General features: G+C 47.1%; 1 protein-coding gene across 1 annotated transcript; it reads left to right on the forward strand.

Moving 5' to 3' along the window:
* Positions 1–251: 251 nt before the first annotated feature.
* On the forward strand, positions 252–1,214 carry LOC142289207 (olfactory receptor class A-like protein 1). The gene has a single exon (XM_075333578.1). The coding sequence runs from the start codon at positions 252–254 to the stop codon at positions 1,212–1,214; it is 963 nt and encodes a 320-aa protein (XP_075189693.1).
* The last annotated feature ends 21,120 nt before the right edge of the window (positions 1,215–22,334 follow it).

Genomic DNA, 22,334 nt, shown 5'->3' on the forward strand with positions numbered 1-22,334 from the left:
TGTGGCCGTATGTTACAAAGTGGTATGGAATAGGCAGTAGGGTCTGTTTGCACCTTATTGTAGACTTATGCAGTGGAGCAATCATTGTGGTGGTCGAATGGCATCAGAACACTATTAATCTGTAAATATGGGGTTAATCAGCATTTTTTTGCATGATAGGTCCCTTTAAATGGTTCATAATAGTCCACTCAATTATGTGTTGATATTGTTTTCTCTCCACAGATATCAAATAAGTGCTATACACCTATACAATGGATCCTCGTGTCATTCTTAAAGCTTCAGGCTTTCTTTTTCTGATGGTTGTTGGTATACCGGGGAATGTCTTCATCTTGATTCAATTTATTTGCCTGAAGATCATAGAAAAGAAGCTTCTTCCGGCAAATTTCATGCTGGTTGTTTTGGCTCTGGCAAATCTTCTTGTTCTCTTTTCTCGGGTTTTACCTCAGTCTATGGAGGCACTTGGACTCAGTAATTTACTTAGCGATACAGAGTGTATGCTAATAATATATACATACAGAGTGAGCAGAGCCATGTGTATCGCCATCACCAGTTTGTTAAGTTGCCACCAGTGCATTCTTATTGCCCCAAACTCTAGTGTATGGTTTTTCCTGAAGCATAAGGTTTCCCATAACATGTATACTATCATATCCATTGTATGGCTTATGATTCTCATAATGTACCCATACAGCATGTCTATATCACGAGCTAAAGGGAATTTCACAACGTCTCCATTCACACTTCATGTGGTTTTCTGCAACATTGATTTTAAAAATTATTTCTCCTATATTCTAAACGGGGCTTTTATGGCCTCGAGAGATTTCATTTTTGTGGGGCTAATGACAATGGCGAGTGGCTACATAGTATATCTATTGATAAACCATGAGAGAACTGTAAGAGAAATTAGAAGCGCAGACAAAAGGAAAAGGAAATCAGTGGAATACAAAGCTTCACGATCAGTCATCATACTTGTTGCTTTATATGTTATCCTTTTTGGTCTGGATAACTCCATGTGGATTTACACATTGACTATGTCTAATGTAAGTCCTGATATGAATAATGCCAGGATAATGCTTGCTTGTTCTTATTCTGCCCTCAGTCCCTTAGTCATTATTGCTACCAACCAAAAACTGCAACAAAGGGTTAGATGTAGGTCCAAAAATAGATCAGTTCTTTGGACTTCTCAAAACAGCTCAATAAGTAATTTAAAGACATAAACCATAGAACTAAAATAGAAGACATGGTCAAAAAATGTAGTGTTTTAGTCCATGCTGAAAAAAACAAGCTGTTTATCTCTTCAAATGGATATTAGAAAAATATATATCTTTGTGCTGTGTTATCCAGTAGATAGACTTTAAAGTCTAATTGAAATGTAGCAAATAGCTGGCTTTCGATACTACTCAGACATCTTCATGAGGCAGCTCAGCCTGATAAAGAGACCTGGCTAGAGGTAGCGGAATTTATTCAAGTGGCATTGTAATTCACTCTTCATCAATTCAGGAAGATAGCAGTCAGCTGCAGACATCATTTTGCTGGACTGTAGAGGGTCACTCACCTCAACAATCACCTGTTCTAGCATCTTTACTGTCTCCAGTATCTGATGGCCACCTACTGGTCCTTAGTTTTTCTTTTTATCATATTCTCAAGCCGGCATCTTCACTCTAGAAGGGGAATTTTGACCTTGACTGGGTCTCAGATTTCAAAGGATGTCATAATATCATGATATCACAATGCACTGTGACATCTGAGGCCTGTTTTTTGCTTTAGAGCAGGATGACTTCTAGTTATGACAAACCATTAGAGGTCACTGCACATAGTAACCTCCATGGCCTGGTGTCTTCACTTCATAACAGGACTCCAGGCCATGAGTAAATGCCCCGTTACACGCAACGACGTATCTAGCAATATATCGCCGGGGTCACGGATTCCGTGACACAAATCCGGCATCGTTAGCGACGTCGTTGCGTGTGACACCAACGAACGGCCGTTAATGATCAAAAATAGTCACCTTATCATTGATCGTTGACACATCGTTCATTTTCAAAAAATCGTTGATTGTTGCAGGACGGAGGTTGTTCGTCGTTCCCGAGGCAGCACACATCAGTACGTGTGACACCTCGGGAACGACGAACTACAGCTTACCTGCGGACGCCGGCAATGAGGAAAAAGGAGATGGGCGGGATGTTACGGCCGCTCACCTCCGCCCCTCTGCTTCTATTGGACGCCTGCTGTGTGACATCGTCGTGACGCCGCACAAACTGCCCCCTTAGATAGGAGGCAGTTTGCCGGCAACAGCGACGTCGCTAGTCAGGTAAGTCCGTGTGATGGCTCCTAACGATTTTGTGCGCCACGGGTAGCGATTTGCCCGTGATGCACAAACGACGGGGGCGGGTGCTTTGATCAGTGATATCGCTAGCGATATCGCTGCGTGTAAAGCCCTCTTAAGCCTCAGAAGTTACAGCTTGTTGTAACATCATGCTAAGGTTTGGTCATGGTCCTGAATCCTTGTACTGGAGTGAAGACTGTGGAAAGAATAAGCTCTGAGGACCAGACAGGAGGGCAATCAGCATCAGAGATAGCAGGGGTGTTCAGAGAGGTCAGCGGTGAAGTCATTATTAGGATGTTGTTTTATTTTCTACATGTTCCATGTATTCTGCTCTATGGTCAGGAAAAACCACAGCAGATAATATGGGACATTTAATTAGCTCAGAGTATCTTCATTGTGATTCAAATTTCCTGGTAAAACCTGTGCAATTTGGTCAATTAAAATTTTCTTAGATCCACTATCTTTTGACCTGTTATTTGTTAATGTTTTCTATAATGGTATTGTAGCACCCCTGAGGTGTCAGGTGCCACAAAATATGTAACCTATGGACAACCCAAACCCTGAAATACCAGTGCCGGTGACAACACGACACACAAACACACAACCCCCTTTCCCTGCCTGGAGACAGCTTAGAGACGGGCCTGATGGAAGCCACCTATTAAAAGGGGGCTCATCCAATCGGTAAGCTAGAAACCCAGGAGGGGGAGGGGCTGAACTTAATTAGGGAGCGGGAACTGAAGTCAGTTAGGAGTGAGGAGGATGTGAGAGAAAGTGAGGAGAAAGATGTTAAAACCTGAAGAAAGAACTGGAGCTAAAAAGAAAGAGAGTTGCTGTGGAGTAAGGAACCAGTGCTTAAGGAACCCAGGGTTGCCAGAGGAGTGCGTGATCAGGACTCACAGCATCCAGCACAGGCGGGGTTTAAAACCCTTGAACTGGAGTACGCTTCAAGCTACCTGTTAAATCAGCCAGGTGAGGGGATCATCAGGGTCCCTCACCAACCTGAGTGTCCGGAGCAAAGCAGCAAGGAGGGAACCTGGGGACAGGAGTCCAGCCCATTAAATTTTCCAGGTTGCCCTGCTATACGGGTAAAGACTGTGAAATGGAGGGGATCCCAGGAAGCTTTAGGCTATGGGGACCCACCAAAAAACCAAAGTGTGCATGGAGGACAGCTCACCAGGTCACTAACTGGCACTGGGAAAAAAGGGTGAGGGAACACCTGAAAACCAGCACCACCCAGGCACTAGTACCAGAACAGTGAGTAAAAAACAGTTTAAACTGCAGTCCCTGTGTGGCTTGAATCCTTTCTACATTGGTGCATCATCAGATCACACTGCCCACTACAACCACCATCATCCTCCGCCAGGGCCTAGCCCTGCTTGCGGAGGGCCAGAACACCTGAGCTGCATTATACTACTCGCCCCAGGAAGATCACACAGCGGCGGCTCCTACAAAATAGCCGCAACCCGCAAGTGGTGTACTCAAAAACTCTTTTATTTATGTTACTTATATTTTTTCTACTTTTTCACCCTTTTTGGATCGACTCCCGGGGTCACAGAACCGGACACTGGTCGCGACAACGACTCCCCTGTTCACCACACGCCTGAGACCAAGTATCCCACTGCCCTGGGGTGTCACATTATCAATCATTGTGGACTCTCAAGTGGATCCTAAAATTAAGCGCCACTGCTACGGTCGCTGAAGGGTGGTGAGTGTCTGGGGCTGAACCCACTGAACTGTGCACCAGACTCCCCCAAAGGCGCATTCAGCAATGAACCCCTATACAGGGACTGTGTGGTGCACTAACGGAAGGCCTAAATGCATGGCAGTCAGAGACCTGTAGATATAGTCTATTAAGGATGGGTACAGTCTTTTAAAGTCTGATATTGAAAAACACAGTTGCAGCAGCTTGGAGATGACGGCACAGAGGTGATGACACAGAAGACGTGGCAGAGCAGTTAAGGTTCAGATGTGGCGGCACAGCAGTGAAGGCTCAGGCGTGTTACACAAGGGTAATGGCTCAGATATGGCGGCACAACAGAGATGGCTCAGGTATGTCAGCACAGGGGTGGTAGAGAGCAGGCTCTAGGACGAGACAGAGGTTAGATAAATGAAACTGGTACATGGACTAGACACAGTAAATTGCAGGGACCTGAGAACTAACAAGCACTATAGGCAAAGTTGCTCAGGCGCCTCCTGTCAGGGGAGGCAGACTTAAATACCTTTAAGGTAACAGGTGACCTTTGGGATCACTTCCAGGTAATGGGTTGCCAGCCCTTTAGGAAAGGGGTGTGGACATGCACCTTACGGGCATTCACAGAAGCAGTATGCACAGTGGCCGGGGAACATGTAGAGGCCATGGCAGACCCCGGGGCAGGAGAGGAGGCTGTGGAGCTGCTGGGCAGGTGACAAGGAGGATGTTCCTGCCGGAGCTTGGGAGCGGGGGTGCGCATGGATACCATGCTGGGACCAGGACTGGGAGCTACAGAGCTGCTGGGCAGATGAAAGAGTGGACGCCCCTGCCGGAGCCTGGGAGTAGAGGCACGTGTGGAAGCCTCGCTGGGACCACGGCCAGGTGCCACAGCCCCCTTGTATATTGCTATTTGACTATGAAAGTTAAAAAAACCCAATGTCTTTTCAATACAGAATGCATAAAGTACTTTTAATTTTATTTGACTGATTGGCACTTCCACTCATTGTCATACAGTATCTAACATCATCAAAGGTTCCTTTTTAATAAGGACTTCAAAATTCTGTTTTCTCATCCCGTTGCATTGAAGTGGAAATATAAATGTATGTATTATTCTGCTATACATAGAAAGCAAAACATGTGAAAATAGTTTTTTAATTAATTGTACATTTGGTAATTGAATATGTTCAGCTTATCTTTCCAAATTAGCATTTTTATATTACCACAGACTAGTAAGATGGAAGCTTTATTTTTCTATATCTTTTGCTATATAATGTAGTCACTGATATTGTAGAACCGTTTCTGACTTAATAAGAACATATTCTCCCTTTTCACACTTTTGAAACCAATTTATATAGTGTTGTGATCTGATGCTTTAGTTATAGTGTTGAGGAGAGCCATAAGATGAAATACTTGATTAACCTCTGGACATAGAGCACTGTGAGAAGTATGTTCAATGAAATCAATTCTCTATACATAAGCCAGTTAGTTTTCAGAGGAACCCAAGATAGCCCCCGATGACATCACAGACCTTACCATCAGCATGGATCCACCAGATGACGTCCCTCCCATCACCATCACCATTCATCCACTGAAGTCAGACCCGCCCATCAACAGCAACACGGATCTCCCCATTGGCTAGCTCATGAACTGTCCCACTAAATGGTCATATCTGAACTTGTGTACGCCCCTAGCCTATATCAGAGACCGCACGGGTTCTCCTGTTCTGTTCAATGCAATCTTTACTGTGATCAAGAAGAGATTTCACATCCGACTGTGTCTGGTGTGAATTCTTTACGCATACACTTGGTCTATACCATTTAGGCCAGGCAGTAGGCAACTAGTGATCTCTGGTTAAGAGTTCACCCTAACAATAGGATATGGCCTTCATAGGATGCATAGACATATTCAGCTCCGGAAGCGTTGCATATTATACAATAATTATTTATGCAGAATTTATTTTGTTATACAGTTAACACTGTATATACTGTTGGGGCTCATAAGCACAATGGTATTTTCAGTAAGAGTGCTATCCGTGAAAAAACTAACAACATTCAAAACAATGTTATTCAATAAGGCAGTGCAGATGACCAATTTTTTTTCACCCACATAATCTGTCAGTGAAAAATAACACAGCATTCCTCATTTTCCTCTGGAAATCGGATGAAACTCCCCAATTTAACTCTACGGAGGCAAGAAAACAATCTGGTGCCATAGTAAAGAATCCAATTTATATGGATGTATTGCAATTCTATAAGATAGGAAACTGTAAATGATTAATAACGGCTACTGCTAAAATGGATTGTATACAAAACTGCATATGGATGTGAAGGGAGAAAAAAAATCACTCCACTTTTTGAAACCATGACTGATTTTTTATACATTCGTGTGAACCTAGCTTTCTAGGGTTAACAGATGTCATCTTTAGGAGTTTCCAATAAATCCGTTTATCCTACACATTACTTATAAAGCCAGATTCACACTACCATATTTTCGTTTTACGTGAGAACAAGAGACAGCACTCAGACCAATGTTATTCATTGAGGCAGTGCAGACGAATAATTTTTTTCACAGATCGAATCGAATTTGTGCGTGAAAAAATTCACAGCATACATGATTTTCCTCTGGAAACCATATAAGACTCAACCATTCAAGTATGTGGGGGCCAGAAAAAAATTTGATGCCACAGTAAAGCATCCAATTTTTACACATAGGGACCATCCCACATACAGGGAGCCATATATAGAACACATTAGGGAGGGAGGACAGGTTATTTATTTTTTTGTGCACACTATATCCGATAACACTGATTCTTCCCCCAGTGTGAGCCATTCAAACATTGCAAGCGGCTGACACTGGGCCGAACTCCGAGCATATCCAAACACAGCGATGCTGGATTGAGTGGTTGCATATATAAAGCACCCAAGCGCCAAACTCAAACACTGATTTTTTGGTAATGTCTATGTTCAGTATGAACACCAAACTTAAAGGTTTAGGTCTACCCATCTCAATTTACAAATTCATTACCATGCTGTAACATAGGAAACTGTGTAAGGTCCTGTAAAGCTTCTGCTGAAAAAAATAAAGAAATCAAATGTATATGGGTGACATGTGAGAAAAAAAAATCGTCCCATATGTTGGAATCAAAGTCCGATTTTTATATGGTTGTGTGAACAAGCTCTAGAAATGTAGCTTAACCTGCAACTACATTAACACTGAAATAACTAGTAATAACCAGTGGTTGAATACTACTTAACAATTCTCATTTTTTTTGATTATGTAACCAAAAGTAAAATATTGTACATCATTCGTGAGTATACTCTTGGTTTACTGTTCTTGAGTCTCTATGCTCATACATCTTCCTGATCTATGTTGTCTTGTGACATCAAAGCTAAAACTGATCTTACAGATACAATGGATACAGAAAGTATTCAGACCCCTTTACATTTTTCACTCTTTGTTTCATTGCAGCCATTTGGTAAATTCAAAAAAGTTCATTTTCTTCTCCTTAATGAACACACTGCACCCCATCTTGACAGAAAAAAAACAGAAATGTAGCAATTTTTGCAAATTTATTAAACAAGAAAAACTGAAATATCACATGGTCATAAGTATTCAGACCCTTTGCTCAGTATTGAGTAGAAGCACCCTTTTGAGCTAGTACAGCCATGAGTCTTCTTGGGAATGATGCAACAAGTTTTTCACACCTGGATTTGGGGATCCTCTGCTTTTCTTCCTTGCAGATCCTCTCCAGTTCCATCAGGTTGGATGGTGAACGTTGGTGGACAGCCATTTTCATGTTTCTCCAGAGATGCTCAATTCGGTTTAGGTCAGGGCTCTGGCTCGGCCAGTCAAGAATGGGCACAGAGTTGTTCTGAAGCCACTCCTATGTTATTTTAACTGTGTGTTTAGGGTCATTGTCTTGTTGGAAGGTGAATCTTCAGCCAATTCTGAGGTCCAGAGCACTCTGGAAGAGGGTTTCTTCCAGGATATCGCTGTACTGGGCCGCATTCATCTATCCTTCAATTGCAACCAGTAGTCCTGTCTCTGCAGCTGAAAAAAAAAAAACCATAGCATGACACTGCAAAAACCACCCTGTTTCACTGTTGGGATTGTATTGGGCAGGTGATAAGCAGTGCCTGGTTTTCTCCACACATACCGCTTAGAATTATCACCAAAAAGTTCTATCTCCATCTCATCAGACCAAAGAATCTTATTTCTCATAGTCTGGGATTCCTTCAAGTGTTTTTTTTTGTAAACTCTATGCAGGCTTTCATATGTCTTGCACCAAGAAGAGGCTTCTGTCGGGCCACTCTGCCATAAAGGCCCAACTGGTGGAGGGCTGCAGTGATAGTTGACTTTGTGCAACTTTCTCCTATCTCCCTACTGCATCACTGGAGCTCAGGCACAGTGATCTTGGGATTCTTCTTTACCTCTCTCACCAAGGTTCTTCTCCCACGATTGCTCAGTTTGGCTGGATGACCAGGTCTATGAAGAGTTTTGGTGGTCCCAAACTTCTTCAATTTAAGGATTATGGAGGCCACTGTGCACTTAGGAACCTTGAGTACTGCAGAAATTCTTTTATAACTTTGGCCAAATCTATGCCTTGCCACAATTCTGTCTCTGAGCTCCTTGGGAAGTTCCTTTGGCCTCATGATTCTCATTTGGTCTGACATGCACTGTGAGCTGTGAGGTCTTATATAGACAGGTGTGCACCTTTCCAAATCAAATCCTATTAGTTTAATTAAACACAACTGGACTCCAATGAAGGAGTAGAACCATCTCAAGGAGGATCACAAGGAAATGGACAGCATGTGACTTAAATATGAGTGCCTGATCAAAGGATCTGAATACTTATGACCATATGATATTTCAGTTTTTCTTGTTTAATAAATTTCCAAAAATTTCTACATTTCTGTTTTTGCTTCTTTCAAGATGGGGTGCAGTGTACATTAATGAGAAAAAATGAACTTTTTTGAATTTACCAAATGGCTGCAATGAAACAAAGAGTGAAAAATATAAAGGGGTCTGAATACTTTACATACCCACCGTATATTCCCAACACAGATATTTATGACATGTCCACTATAAATCAGAGGTGACGTTTTCTCTGATTGAAGTACTGTACTTTACTTTTAAAACCGTCCCTAACTGGCAGAGACTGCTATGATGACTTTTCCATTTATGACCTGTTTCTGACAAGTTAAACTACATAAAAAATAATTACAGTACTTTTAATAGTTCAATATAAATGGCACATATAGTGGTTCTGAAAATAGTGTCAAACAGACAGTAACGTATAGTTGATATTCTCATATAGCTAATATCCTCCTAAAATGTAATGAATAGCAGCTTGCAGATAGAGATTCATGAGTACCAAGAATCAGAGCCTAGCAGCATGATTGAAGTCGAGTATGCCTTTATCTGAAATGCTTTGGCGTACATCTAAAAATCATACTTTGATCTATTGCTGCTAGGTAAAAATGTATATACCTGAACATGAGGTTCTTGGTTTAACTTTCTGATCAGAGTAGTCCATCATCTGGCCAGCTCTCTCCACCACTACTAGTGGTGTTTGACAGATTTTTCCCAAGTTTGTACAATGGAAAAAACCTGTCAGTCGATTACAACAGTGCTGGGAAGAGCCGGCCATAGATATCACTGAGGATTAGTCTGCTTTACAAACTGTACGAGCTCCATATACATTAGTGCATGCATAAATAGTGCCCCATATACGGAATATTTGCTTAGAAAATTGGAGACATGTTCAATACTTATTTCACACACTGCATATAGTAGCCCACAAAGTATCCAATATGATATTATGGAGAAGAAAAGATACAGTGGTATTTATTGGGCACCCAATAAATACCGCTGCATCTGTACTTCTCCATTTACAATCCCTCATTGGAGAGCTAGCGGATGGAGCTGACTTAGTGAGGAGCTTTCCCTAACTATAGGACCTGCAACCCAAGGACCTGCTGTGGCGTCCCACATCACATAACCGGCCGATTGTAGAATCCGTATTCCTTCGGGCATGTGGAGGGTGATATACACCATCAGCATTCACTGGGGTTGTGCGAGGTTTACACAACCCGAACAGGTTAGTGGTTCTAACTGTTACGGTTGCTGCGAGCACTGGAGACTATGTCCAGATTTCTTGCTACTGCACATGTGCGAGTGCTGGAGACTAAGTCAAGATTTCTTGCTACTGCACATGTGCGAGCGCTGGAGACTAAGTCCAGATTTCTTGCTACTGCACATGTGTGTGCGAGCGCTGGAGACTAAGTCCAAATTTCTTGCTACTGCACATGTGCGAGCGCCGGAGACTAAGTCCAATCTTGGAGCCATTGCACATGTGCGGGTGACATCATCGCTGACACGAGGTCACATGTCTCTGACACCTTCTATGCCGATTGGTCGCTGGTCATGTGCTTGTGACGTCTTGCTCGGTGATAGGCCAGCATGACGTCACTCCTGTCGTTCTGGAAGCGGATTGGCTCTGGTGTCCTCCATCTTGGATGAGGCACAGAGTCTATATAAGACCCTGACACACGCCGCATGGTGCTCAGTCCTCTTGGTTCATGCATATGAGTAGACGCTCTGTGCGCGTTCCTCTAGGCATTCCTCTGTCTATGCTAGGTGAGCGCTACCGGCAGGGTAGCGTTCTTATACCTTACAGCTTCGGCTGCTGTCCGTATCCTTACCTCTTAGGGGAGCGGACATAGGCAGGTGCCTGAGGCACATGGTCTGGCTGGGCCTTGTGATTGTACTCGTAGGTGGACGTTGCCGCTAGGGTAACGTTCCTTATACTGCGTCTGGCAGTTGTTCGTATCCTCGCACACTAGGGGAGCGAACAGAGGTAGGAGCTTTGTGCGGCTTACGCTGCTGTTCGTCTCTTTTGCACCACTAGAAGAGCGGACCTAGGCAGGTGCCATATCTAGTGGTTCGTGTCCTCGCACACTAGTGGAGCGAACGCAGGTAGGAGCTTTGTGCGGCTTACGCTGCTGTTCGTCTCTTTTGCACCACTAGAAGAGCGGACCTAGGTAGGTGCCATTTCGCACACATTGCCTTTGTCTCTGTGATTATTAACAGAGATCATTCCACACACCCTCCAAGTAAGGGAGGAATTGCTTTACTTTCTTATTATATCCTTCTGTGAGTTAACAGAGGTATCGCACTCTGCCATAGTCTGCAGCAAAGTCTTTGCACGGTGGACCCTGACTGTCTGATACTCCTTTCGGTTATTATCAGACAGCCCCCCGTAACACTAACTTTACCCTCCCCCACTGGACCATCAGGTGTCACACTAGGAGCGCCCCTTCGTCTCTTATTTTTCTCCAATATGATATTATGTCTTATATATGGTCACCCATTTACAGTGCTAGCCAAAAGTATTGGCACACCTGCAATTCTGTCAGATAATACTCAGTTTCTTCCTGAAAATGATTGCAATCACAAATTCTATGGTTTTATTATCTTCATTTATTTTGCTTGCAATGAAAAAACACAAAAAAGAATGAAACAAAAATCAAATCATTGATCATTTCACACAAAACTCCAAAAATGGGCGAGACAAAAGTATTGGCACCCTTAGCCTAATACTTGGTTTCACAACCTTTAGCCAAAATAACTGCGAACAACCATCAATGAGTTTCCTACAATGCTCTGCAGGAATTTTAGACCATTCTTCTTTGGCAAACTGCTCCAGGTCCCTGAGATTTGAAGGGGGCCTTCTCCAAACTGCCATTTTGAGATCTCTCCACAGGTGATCTATGGGATTCAGGTCTGGACTCATTGCTGGCCACCTTAGTAGTCTCCAGTGCTTTCTCTCAAACCATTTTCTAGTGCTTTTTGAAGTGTGCTTTGGGTCATTGTCCTGCTGGAAGACCCATGACCTCTGAGGGAGACCCAGCTTTCTCACACTGGGCCCTACATTATGCTGAAAAATTAGTTGGTAGTCTTCAGACTTCATAATGCCATGCACACGGTCAAGCAGTCCAGTGCCAGAGGCAGCAAAGCAACCCCAAAACATCAGGGAACCACCGCCATTTTTGACTGTAGGGACCGTGTTCTTTTCTTTGAATGCCTATTTTTTTTTCCTGTAAACTCTATGTTGATGGCTTTTCCCAAAAAGCTGTACTTTTGTCTCATCTGACCAGAGAACATTCTTCCAAAATGTTTTAGGCTTTCTCAGGTAAGTTTTAGAAAACTCCAGCCTGGCTTTTTTATGTCTCGGGGTAAGAAGTGGGGTCTTCCTGGGTATCCTACCATACAGTCCCTTTTCATTCAGACGCCGACGGATAGTACGGGTTGACACTGTTGTACCCTCGGACTGCAGGGCAGCTTGAACTTGTTTGGATGTTAGTCGAGGTTCTTTATCCACCATCCGCACAATCTTGCGTTGAAATTAGTGATGAGCGAGCATGCTTGTTACTACTCGGTACTCGCACGAGTATCACTGTACTCGGGCTACTCGGCGGGTACCGAGTAATTTTGCAATACTCGTGCTTTACTCGTGGTCTTCATCCCTGCATGTTGGCGCTCTTTTGAGAGCCAGCCCTCATGCAGGGATTGGCTGGCAGACCACTGCAATGCCACAGCCCTGTTAGTTGTGGAATTGCAGTGATTGGCTGGCCTGCACAGCGTGACCGAGCCTTAATACCGGCCGGCGCGCTGTGCTCTGTACACAGCCATCTCATATTCCCTGCTTTCCACGCCCACAGGCGCCTATGATTGGTTGCAGTGAGACACGCCCCCACGCTGAGTGACAGGTGTCACACTGCACCCAATCACAGCAGCCGGTGGGCGGGTCTATACTGTGCAGTAAAATAAATAAATAATTTAAAAAAACGGCGTGCGGTCCCCCCAATTTTAATACCAGCCAGATAAAGCCATACAGCTGAAGGCTGGTATTCTCAGGATGGGGAGCTCCACGTTATGGGGAGCCCCCCACCCTAACAATATCAGTCAGCAGCTGCCCAGAATTGCCGCATACATTATATGCGACAGTTCTGGGGCTGTACCCGGCTCTTCCCGATTTACCCTAGTGCGTTGGCAAATCGGGTTAATAAGGAGTTAATGGCAGCCCATAGCTGCCACTAAATCCTAGATTAATCATGTCAGGCGTCTCCCCGAGATTCCTTCCATGATTAATCTGTAAATTACAGTTAAAAAACACACACACCCGAAAAATTCTTTATTAGAAATAAAAAACACTAACAAAGTCCCTCATTACCAATTTATTAACCCCGACAAACCCTCCATGTCCGGCGTACTCCACGGACTCCGGCGTCGCGTCCAGCTCTGCTGCATGGAAGTGACAGGAGCTGCAGAAGACACCGCCGCTCCGGTCACCTCCACGCAGCTAATGAAGGGAATAGCGCGATCAGCTGCTGTCAGTCAGGTAACTCCCGGCCACCGCTGGATCCAGCGGTGGCCGCGATTAACCTCAGTGACAGCAGCTGATCGCTATACTCACCTCAGTTGGTGCATGGAGCTGACTGGAGCGGCGGTGAGTAGCGCGATCAGCTGAGCTGTCACTGAGGTTACCCGCGGCCACCGCTGTATCCACCGCTGGATCCAGGTAACCTCAGTGACAGCTCAGCTGATCGCTATACTCATCTCATTAGCTGCGTGGAGGTGACCGGAGCGGCGGTGTATTCTGCAGCTCCTGTCACTTCCATGCAGCAGAGCTGGACGCGACGCTGGAGGACTGTGGAGTACGCCGGACATGGAGGGTTTGTCGGGGTTAATAAATTGGTAATGAGGGACTTTGTTAGTGTTTTTTATTTCTAATAAAGGATTTTTCGGGTGTGTGTGTTTTTTAACTGTAATTTACAGATTAATCATGGAAGGAATCTCGGGGAGACACCTGACATGATTAATCTAGGATTTAGTGGCAGCTATGGGCTGCCATTAACTCCTTATTACCCCGATTTGCCAACGCACTAGGGTAAATCGGGAAGAGCCGGGTACAGCCCCAGAACTGTCGCATCTAATGTATGCGGCAATTCTGGGCGGCTGCTGACTGATATTGTTAGGGTGGGGGGCTCCCCATAACGTGGAGCTCCCCATCCTGAGAATACCAGCCTTCAGCCGTATGGCTTTATCTGGCTGGTATTAAAATTGGGGGGACCGCACGCCGTTTTTTTTAATTATTTAATTATTTATTTCACTGCACAGTATACACACACCGGCTGCTGTGATTGGGTGCAGTGAGACAGCTGTCACTCAGTGTGGGAGCGTGTCTCACTGCAACCAATCATAGGCGCCGAAAAGCAGGAAAGCAGGGAATAGGAGATTGATTAATGAGCGGCCGGCTTTTTCAAAAGAGGAAAAGCCACCGGAGTTTGAACAGCAGTGCAGCGCCGCGGCAGTGATCGGGGAACGGTAAGTAAGAGAGAGGGGGGGGAACTGACCGACAGACTGTGAGAGGGGGACAGACAAGACAGAGAGAGACAGACCGACGGACTGAGGGAGATAGAATAAAAAAAAAAAAATGACCGACATCGCTAGTAAAAAGCACAAAACGTGCGTTTTGGACATCGGAGTGCCACACAAGGTTTTCATGTAAAATCTTTCATGTATTAATCTCAAAAAGTAACATACACCAGCTCTATCTCACTATTGGGTATGTGCCCTTAACATTTCCGCCATGAAAATTCATTTTGGTGTCATTTTGGAAGGTTTTCTGGTGAGTCCGTAAAAATGGCGTAAAACTTGGACAAAATTGTTCACAGCTGTGACTTTTGAGTGATAAATGCTTCAAGGGGTCTTCCCCATGCTGATGCCATGTCATTTAAGCACTCTTCTGAGACTTTTGTGACATTTTTAGGGTTTCTACATGCTGCCGGGGGGTCATTTCACAAAAATACTCGGGTCTCCCATAGGATAACATTGGGCTCGGTGCTCGGGCCGAGTACACGAGTATCTTGGGAGGCTCGGCCCGAGCTTCGAGCACCCGAGCTTTTTAGTACTCGCTCATCACTAGTTGAAATCTCTCGTCAATTTTTCTTTTCCTTCCACATCTAGGGAGGTTAGCCACAGTGCCATGAGCTTTAAACTTCTTGATGACACTGTGCACCGTAGATGTGAAGCCCCGCAAACGCTGTGTCGGTGCATTACCTTCAGGGACTCCACGTAGCTGGATCTGGTCACAGGTAGGAGATCTTCTTCTTGTCGTGACGCCACTCTCAGTATTGCGGCCAGTAGGGACCGCCACTGCAGGTTGAGGGTCGCCTGGGGCTGATGGTATGTGCAGTTAGTTGGAATAGCCTCCTGAGAGTGAGGCAAGCCCCAGGGCCCGATGTAGGTGCGTAGTACCACAAGGCGCAGAATAACTCCACACAGGCAGAATGTCTTTCAGGGTTTTTACTCACTTCAGGTGGCAGGGTGAGTAACCCGGGCGTAGCTGGGATGAACCAGGCGGGAACCAGGTGTCCTTCAGGCTGACTTGTGAGGGTGACTACTAACTCGCCTTCCTTAGCCCTTGGTGGTTTGGGGTGACCCCGACTTTTAGTCCCTATGGGGGTCACCCAGGGAAGTTGCTGAAGCCTCACTCCCCTTCGTTTGCCGTGTGCTTGTTGCCTGGGCCAGATCACTCCAGCTTCTTGCCTCCTGTGAGCTATGGGCCCTAACTGTGGCTACGTGGCTGCGGCTTTTGTGGTGTTGTGGCGTGGGCTTTGAGAGCCCCACACCGGCAGGTTTAGCAAAAGAAAGCTGGATCTATCTCCGCTTCGGGATCTGCCGCCCGTTTGGGCCTGGTACTCTCTAGCAGTCTCCTTACTTCCCACTCCGTGCTCTCTCTTTAGCTGAAGATGGATTTCGGGTAGCACTCCTAGTTGACCGTTCTCCCCCGTCAGTAGCCACTGCGCGGGCGCTGTTAGACAGCAACAGCCCCACAGGTCTGCTCCTCACTGAGCCCTAAGGAGTTCTGCTCTAACTGACTCACTGCCCCTCCTCTCCTGTTCTTGCCTACGCCACCTAGCAACCAGACTCTCTTACCACACCCCTTGAGAGGAGATGGAGGCTTTTGGCCCCCTCCACTATTCCAGTGAAGGTCAAGGCTTTTCCCCCTCCTGGGATCCCCAGGGGTCCTCTCATGGGTACATGTGTGAGAGCTGATTACTATGCGCCTGTGTACCACACCCCTGTCAGCCTTCTGGATTACCTGTATTGTACTGTCCCCAGCATGGGTGCAGTACTCAGTGGTGCCTGACCAGGTCAGGGGCGCCACATTCCCCCTTAGTTATCACCAGCACGTCCTCGGGCTGCAAGACAACATTTTAAAATGCATAAAACATTAAAACATGTAAAACATTTTTTAAAAGCACCAGGTACCATACATCACCACCCTCCACCCACAAGTCCGTTAACCCACCCAAAACCCTCTCACGTTGGCCGCGGCTTCAGCCACTTCTGGCAGGATGTAGAGGCGGCTTTCATGGGCTGGTGGTTTCAGGGTATACCTGGCCTGGTGGATCCGCGCCTTCAGCCTCTTCTGGCAGGATGCAGAGGCGGCCTCCACAGTTGGTGCTGACCAGGTACCCTCTTTGTGGTGGAGAGCCAGGCCCCATAAACAGGCATGCTCTCTGGTCGCAGGTGAGCCAAGGCCCTATATACGGACGGGCTCCTCCTGGTTGCAGACGAGCCAAGCCCCTAAACAGGCTGACTCTGGTGGCGGTGGTGCCCTCTGGTGTAACTATTTACACTGCGAGAGTTTGTGGCTATAGCCAGTTCATAGCCTTAAGGTTTATGGTTTTCTCACAATAGTTTTCGTGGGCACATGCTTAAACGTAAACGTTGCAAAACAAACTTTTCAAAACTTTAACTTTCTAACTGCTGAACTTCTTACTTTCCTTTACTCCTCCATACCAGGGCTTGGGCCTGTTGGGCTGCGGCACCTGCTGCTTTCTTGCTCTTTGTCGTCGTCTGAGGTAGTCTCATCTGTAGGTTCCTTGTCTTTTCTTTCTTGATCTTCATCTTTTTCCTTTGCTGCATCTGTTTCTTTATCTCTGTCTTTTCTTTCTTCTTTGGGACATGGTGCTACATCTAAGGCATACCAGCCTCTTTCTCCTTGGTGCATGGTGAACTGCACTGTGTCTCCCATCTTTAAGTTTCTGCCAGGGTGTCCTCTGGGCAAGTGGGCTCTCACATCCCTCCTATTAACGAAAATGCCCTCTTTCATACCCGGTGCCACAATAAAGCCGTATCCGCTTTTCAAGTTAAAGTCCTCCACAACTCCTCTGCAAAGGGGTCCTCTGGCCTGGGCTTTGGCTCTTCTCAGGAACCTTTTCTCCTGTAGATCTCTGGCCGTGACTTCTCTCTGCTCTGGGGATGGCGGTGCAGGGGACAGCGTTGTTCTGTTGCGACGCCTTGTCTTGCGGCCTGAACTCTGCGTGGTACAGCTTGCAAGCTCCCAGGTGAGACTTTTAGGCAGATCTTCGTCAGCGGACGGTGTCAGGTCTTCCTCATCCCAACGGGAATAGGGCAACATCTCCGGCTCTGAGTATAGATCCACTGCTGGTGGCTCCAGAGTCGGCTCCTCAGCTTCCTGGCCTCCTCTCCCCCTTAGTTCTTCTTGGCACTCCTTTGGTGGCAGTGCTGGGGATGGGCTTTCTTCAGCAGGCTCAGGCAGGGGACTCTTTGGCGTGGTTGCTGCAGGGGTTGCTGGAATCCTCTTGGGGGTGTGCGGAGGGAGCATGTATCTGTCTACCATCTCCTGTGGGAACTTGGCCTCCAGGTCAGCCTTCAGCTGCCAGTATGCGGAGTCTTCACCTATCAGGAATTTCCTAGTAGGGACTTCCTCAGACCGGGGAGCGGTATCTGCTCTGGCCTTGCAGGCCGGGGAAAATGATGAGGCAATCTTTCTTTGGCGGGCTGCGCCCGGCATGGCGGCGGCCTGGTCTTGGCGGGCCGCGCCTGGCATGGCAGCGGCCTGGATCAGCGTCGCTGTTGCAGGGGGCTCTGTGCAGGCTGGGCTGGACGTCGCTGCAGCAGTCTAGGCTTGGCGGGCCACACCTGGCGGGGCTGCGGCCTGGTTCAGCACCTCACTTGCGGCGCGGACAAGCGTTGCTGCGGCGGTGGGGTCTTGGCGGGCCGGGCCTAGCAGGGTGGCGGCCTGGGTCAGCGTTACGCCTGCGGCGCGGATGAGGGTCGCGGTGGCAGCCGGTTCTTTGCGGGCCGAGCAGGGCATCGCTGCGGCGGGCTGGGCTTGGCGGGCCGCACCTGGCATGGCTGCGGCCTGGCTCAGCGTCGCCACACCGGGCGCCTCTTCAGGGACCGCGGGCGTGGCAGCAGGGGTCGGGGCATCCGGGCCGGCAGGGGCAACACTGGACTCACCCATCGGTAGCAGCATCGGGGTCTGAGTCGTCACCGCCCGGTCTGGCACTCGGTGCGCGGCTCTCTCCTCGTAGGCCCGAACCGCCGCGGTCATCCATAGAAACTCCTCGCGTCCCTCTCTGATCAGCCTTCCGACCCTGGCTTTCAGTTGATCGCAGAACTCGGCGAGCTCCCGACACCACCAGGCAGCGGAGCCTGGCTCTGGGTATCCGTGTCTGGACTCCATTTCTTCTAGCACGCTACTGGCTTCTTCTCTGCTCCGCCGTCTCTGGACGCTTCCGCTTTCTTCACAAGCGAGGTCAGAACTCTGCAGGGGATCTCTGGGTAGCCACACCTCTTCGTGGGCGGTAACTTCTCCCAGCGCGGGCTGCTGTTGTTTTTCAGCGCGCTTTTCATGGTGGCAATATGGCGGCGCTTCCAATTTTTCAAGCGGACCGCCCAGGCACATGGTCACCTGTCTGAACAGGTCTAGTCCTTATCCTGTTCGTGACGCCAGATGTGAAGCCCCACAAACGCTGTGTCGGTGCATTACCTTCAGGGACTCCACGTAGCTGGATCTGGTCACAGGTAGGAGATCTTCTTCTTGTCGTGACGCCACTCTCAGTATTGCGGCCAGTAGGGACCGCCACTGCAGGTTGAGGGTCGCCTGGGGCTGATGGTATGTGCAGTTAGTTGGAATAGCCTCCTGAGAGTGAGGCAAGCCCCAGGGCCCGATGTAGGTGCGTAGTACCACAAGGCGCAGAATAACTCCACACAGGCAGAATGTCTTTCAGGGTTTTTACTCACTTCAGGTGGCAGGGTGAGTAACCCGGGCGTAGCTGGGATGAACCAGGCGGGAACCAGGTGTCCTTCAGGCTGACTTGTGAGGGTGACTACTAACTCGCCTTCCTTAGCCCTTGGTGGTTTGGGGTGACCCCGACTTTTAGTCCCTATGGGGGTCACCCAGGGAAGTTGCTGAAGCCTCACTCCCCTTCGTTTGCCGTGTGCTTGTTGCCTGGGCCAGATCACTCCAGCTTCTTGCCTCCTGTGAGCTATGGGCCCTAACTGTGGCTACGTGGCTGCGGCTTTTGTGGTGTTGTGGCGTGGGCTTTGAGAGCCCCACACCGGCAGGTTTAGCAAAAGAAAGCTGGATCTATCTCCGCTTCGGGATCTGCCGCCCGTTTGGGCCTGGTACTCTCTAGCAGTCTCCTTACTTCCCACTCCGTGCTCTCTCTTTAGCTGAAGATGGATTTCGGGTAGCACTCCTAGTTGACCGTTCTCCCCCGTCAGTAGCCACTGCGCGGGCGCTGTTAGACAGCAACAGCCCCACAGGTCTGCTCCTCACTGAGCCCTAAGGAGTTCTGCTCTAACTGACTCACTGCCCCTCCTCTCCTGTTCTTGCCTACGCCACCTAGCAACCAGACTCTCTTACCACACCCCTTGAGAGGAGATGGAGGCTTTTGGCCCCCTCCACTATTCCAGTGAAGGTCAAGGCTTTTCCCCCTCCTGGGATCCCCAGGGGTCCTCTCATGGGTACATGTGTGAGAGCTGATTACTATGCGCCTGTGTACCACACCCCTGTCAGCCTTCTGGATTACCTGTATTGTACTGTCCCCAGCATGGGTGCAGTACTCAGTGGTGCCTGACCAGGTCAGGGGCGCCACATAGACACAGGAACGTTCAGGTCTTTGGAGATGGACTTGTAGCCTTGAGATTGCTCATGCTTCCTCACAATTTGGATTCTCAAGTCCTCAGAGAGTTCTTTGGTCTTCTTTCTTTTCTCCATGCTCAATGTGGTACACACAAGGACACAGGACAGAGGTTGAGTCAACTTTGTTCCATGTCCACTGGCTGCAAGTGTGATTTAGTTATTGCCAACACCTGTTAGGTGCCACAGGTAAGTTACAGGTGCTGTTAATTACACAAATTAGAGAAGCATCACATGATTTTTCAAACAGTGCCAATACTTTTGTCCACCCCCTTTTTTATGTTTGGTGTGGGATTATATCCAATTTGACTTTTTGACTTTTTTTTTTTTATTATTTTTCATTGAAGACAAATTAAATGAAGATAATAATACCAAAGGATTTATGATTGCAATCATTTTCAAGAAGAAACTGAGTATTATCTGACAGAATTGCAAGGGTGCCAATACTTTTGGCCAGCACTGTAAGTACCCAATATACAGTTTCTCACAAAAGTTTTAAGCTTACACAAATTCTTCTGTATCTTCATTTAGTCATATTGAGATCAGGGATCTGTGGAAGCAATTTCTTTGCTTCCATGATTTTGAGTTCTTCTTTATGCTGAAAATAATTCTTAATTAAATTGGCTGTTTTATTCGGGTCATTGTCCTGTTGCAGAATAAATTTGGAACCAATCAAATGCCTCCCTCTTGATATTGCTTTATGTATAAGTAATTTTCTGTGTTTCTCAATGCTGACAAAGAATACCCAGCTCTGTTTGCTGAAATGTGGCCCAAAACTTGAAAATTGCCTCTACCATGCTTTACTACTACCTGCAGACACTCATTATTATATCTCTCCAACACTTAAACTGCCTTTTATTACAGACAAATATTTCAAATTTGTCTAGATAGTCCTTGTCTAGACTCTTTGTTTTTGGACATAGTGGTCCTTTTTTTAGCAAAGGGAAAGCCCAGGACTGTAGATCCCCCTATGACAGCGAGATGACAATCCCCACTCACTGTTCCTCCTCACCAAGGGAGGAAGGTTGAAGCTTTACAGGCCTCATTGAACAACAAGAATTTGTCTCTACCCCTTGCAAACCTGTCTGGGAGAGTAAAATTTGGTACTGGTGGGCATGCCTACCTGCAAAATCTCCAAAATTGTGAGTCTTTGACCGCTGCTGCTGCTGAACTGCTAACTTAAGGTCTGCTACCTCCAGGAAAAGACCCTGAAGCAACTGACCCAGAACATTGATGAGATCCATGGAAAAAAAAACAAAACAAGAAGAAAAAAACCAACACCCTCCCCAAAAAAAACCCACCCATTTTTCCATTTTTTTATGTCGGCTGATGATAATGTCCTGCTAGGTACAGGAAAGTACCAAGTGAATAGCAAAATAGAGGGAAGATAAATTGTGTGTCTATGGAAGGGGGAGATGATGACCCCTGACCAAGCCTACAGCTGGGCCCTGGCTTCCCTCAGCACCCTAGATAGGTTCCACACCTAGTCCCTGAGCTGGATTTTGGACCCTGGCTAACCCTGAAGTAGACCTTAGGTAGGGAACGGATGAGATGCGCACTTAGTCATCCCCACTAAACTCTAAAGTAGACACAAGGATAACAAACGGGGGCAAGTGAATGTACAACATATGTCCAGATGACATAGGGAAAGGAACTGCAACAACCACAAGCTTTCTCCACATGTCTACAAGCTGACTGTTTGTGTGGCGCCCCTGGGGCTTCAGTTGCCACAGAGTATTGCATCTGTCTTAAGGTGTAATGCTTATCCCGGGTAAGAGGAGGTTAACCGCTGGTGCTTGGAGCTTACACAATACACTTACATAAACACCCAGTTAGTGAGCCAGCACTTACATTAGTCAGGAAGCCAGGCTGGGAAATTCCTGGGCAGGATAAGTCATCAAAAAGGTGGGGGCTGCCTGAGAAGTGAGTGAACACACTTAGTTTCACTTTAGAAGGGTTTTTACCTCAGAACAATTTTGGAGCAGAAGAGCGCAGAAAGCCTTAGGAGAGCAGAGTTTAGCAGCCTGGTCCTGGGAACGGGAGGCTGGAGGAATTAGTCCCAGGATCAGGAGCCATGACACCGCATTAAGTTTGCACAGGACAGACTGAAAGAGAAGCAGGAGACAACCGAGTGGAGCTGTCAGACAGAGGAGTTCATACGGTAGCCGGAGGGTGAGCCCCAACAGCCCCTTCAGGACCGGCACCAATCAGGATGCAGAGCCCTTGGTTAGGGGAATCTTCATGGACTCTAACGAATCTGCAGTAAAAGGGGATTTCACATCCCATTGTCCACC

This window comes from Anomaloglossus baeobatrachus, chromosome 2 (assembly GCF_048569485.1).
Source record: "Anomaloglossus baeobatrachus isolate aAnoBae1 chromosome 2, aAnoBae1.hap1, whole genome shotgun sequence".
NCBI classification, from domain to species: domain Eukaryota; kingdom Metazoa; phylum Chordata; class Amphibia; order Anura; family Aromobatidae; genus Anomaloglossus; species Anomaloglossus baeobatrachus.

What these genes read in the sequence shown, in the direction of transcription:
- LOC142289207 (XM_075333578.1), top strand. Translation starts at nt 252, where the DNA reads ATGGATCCTCGTGTCATTCTTAAAGCTTCAGGCTTTCTTTTTCTGATG.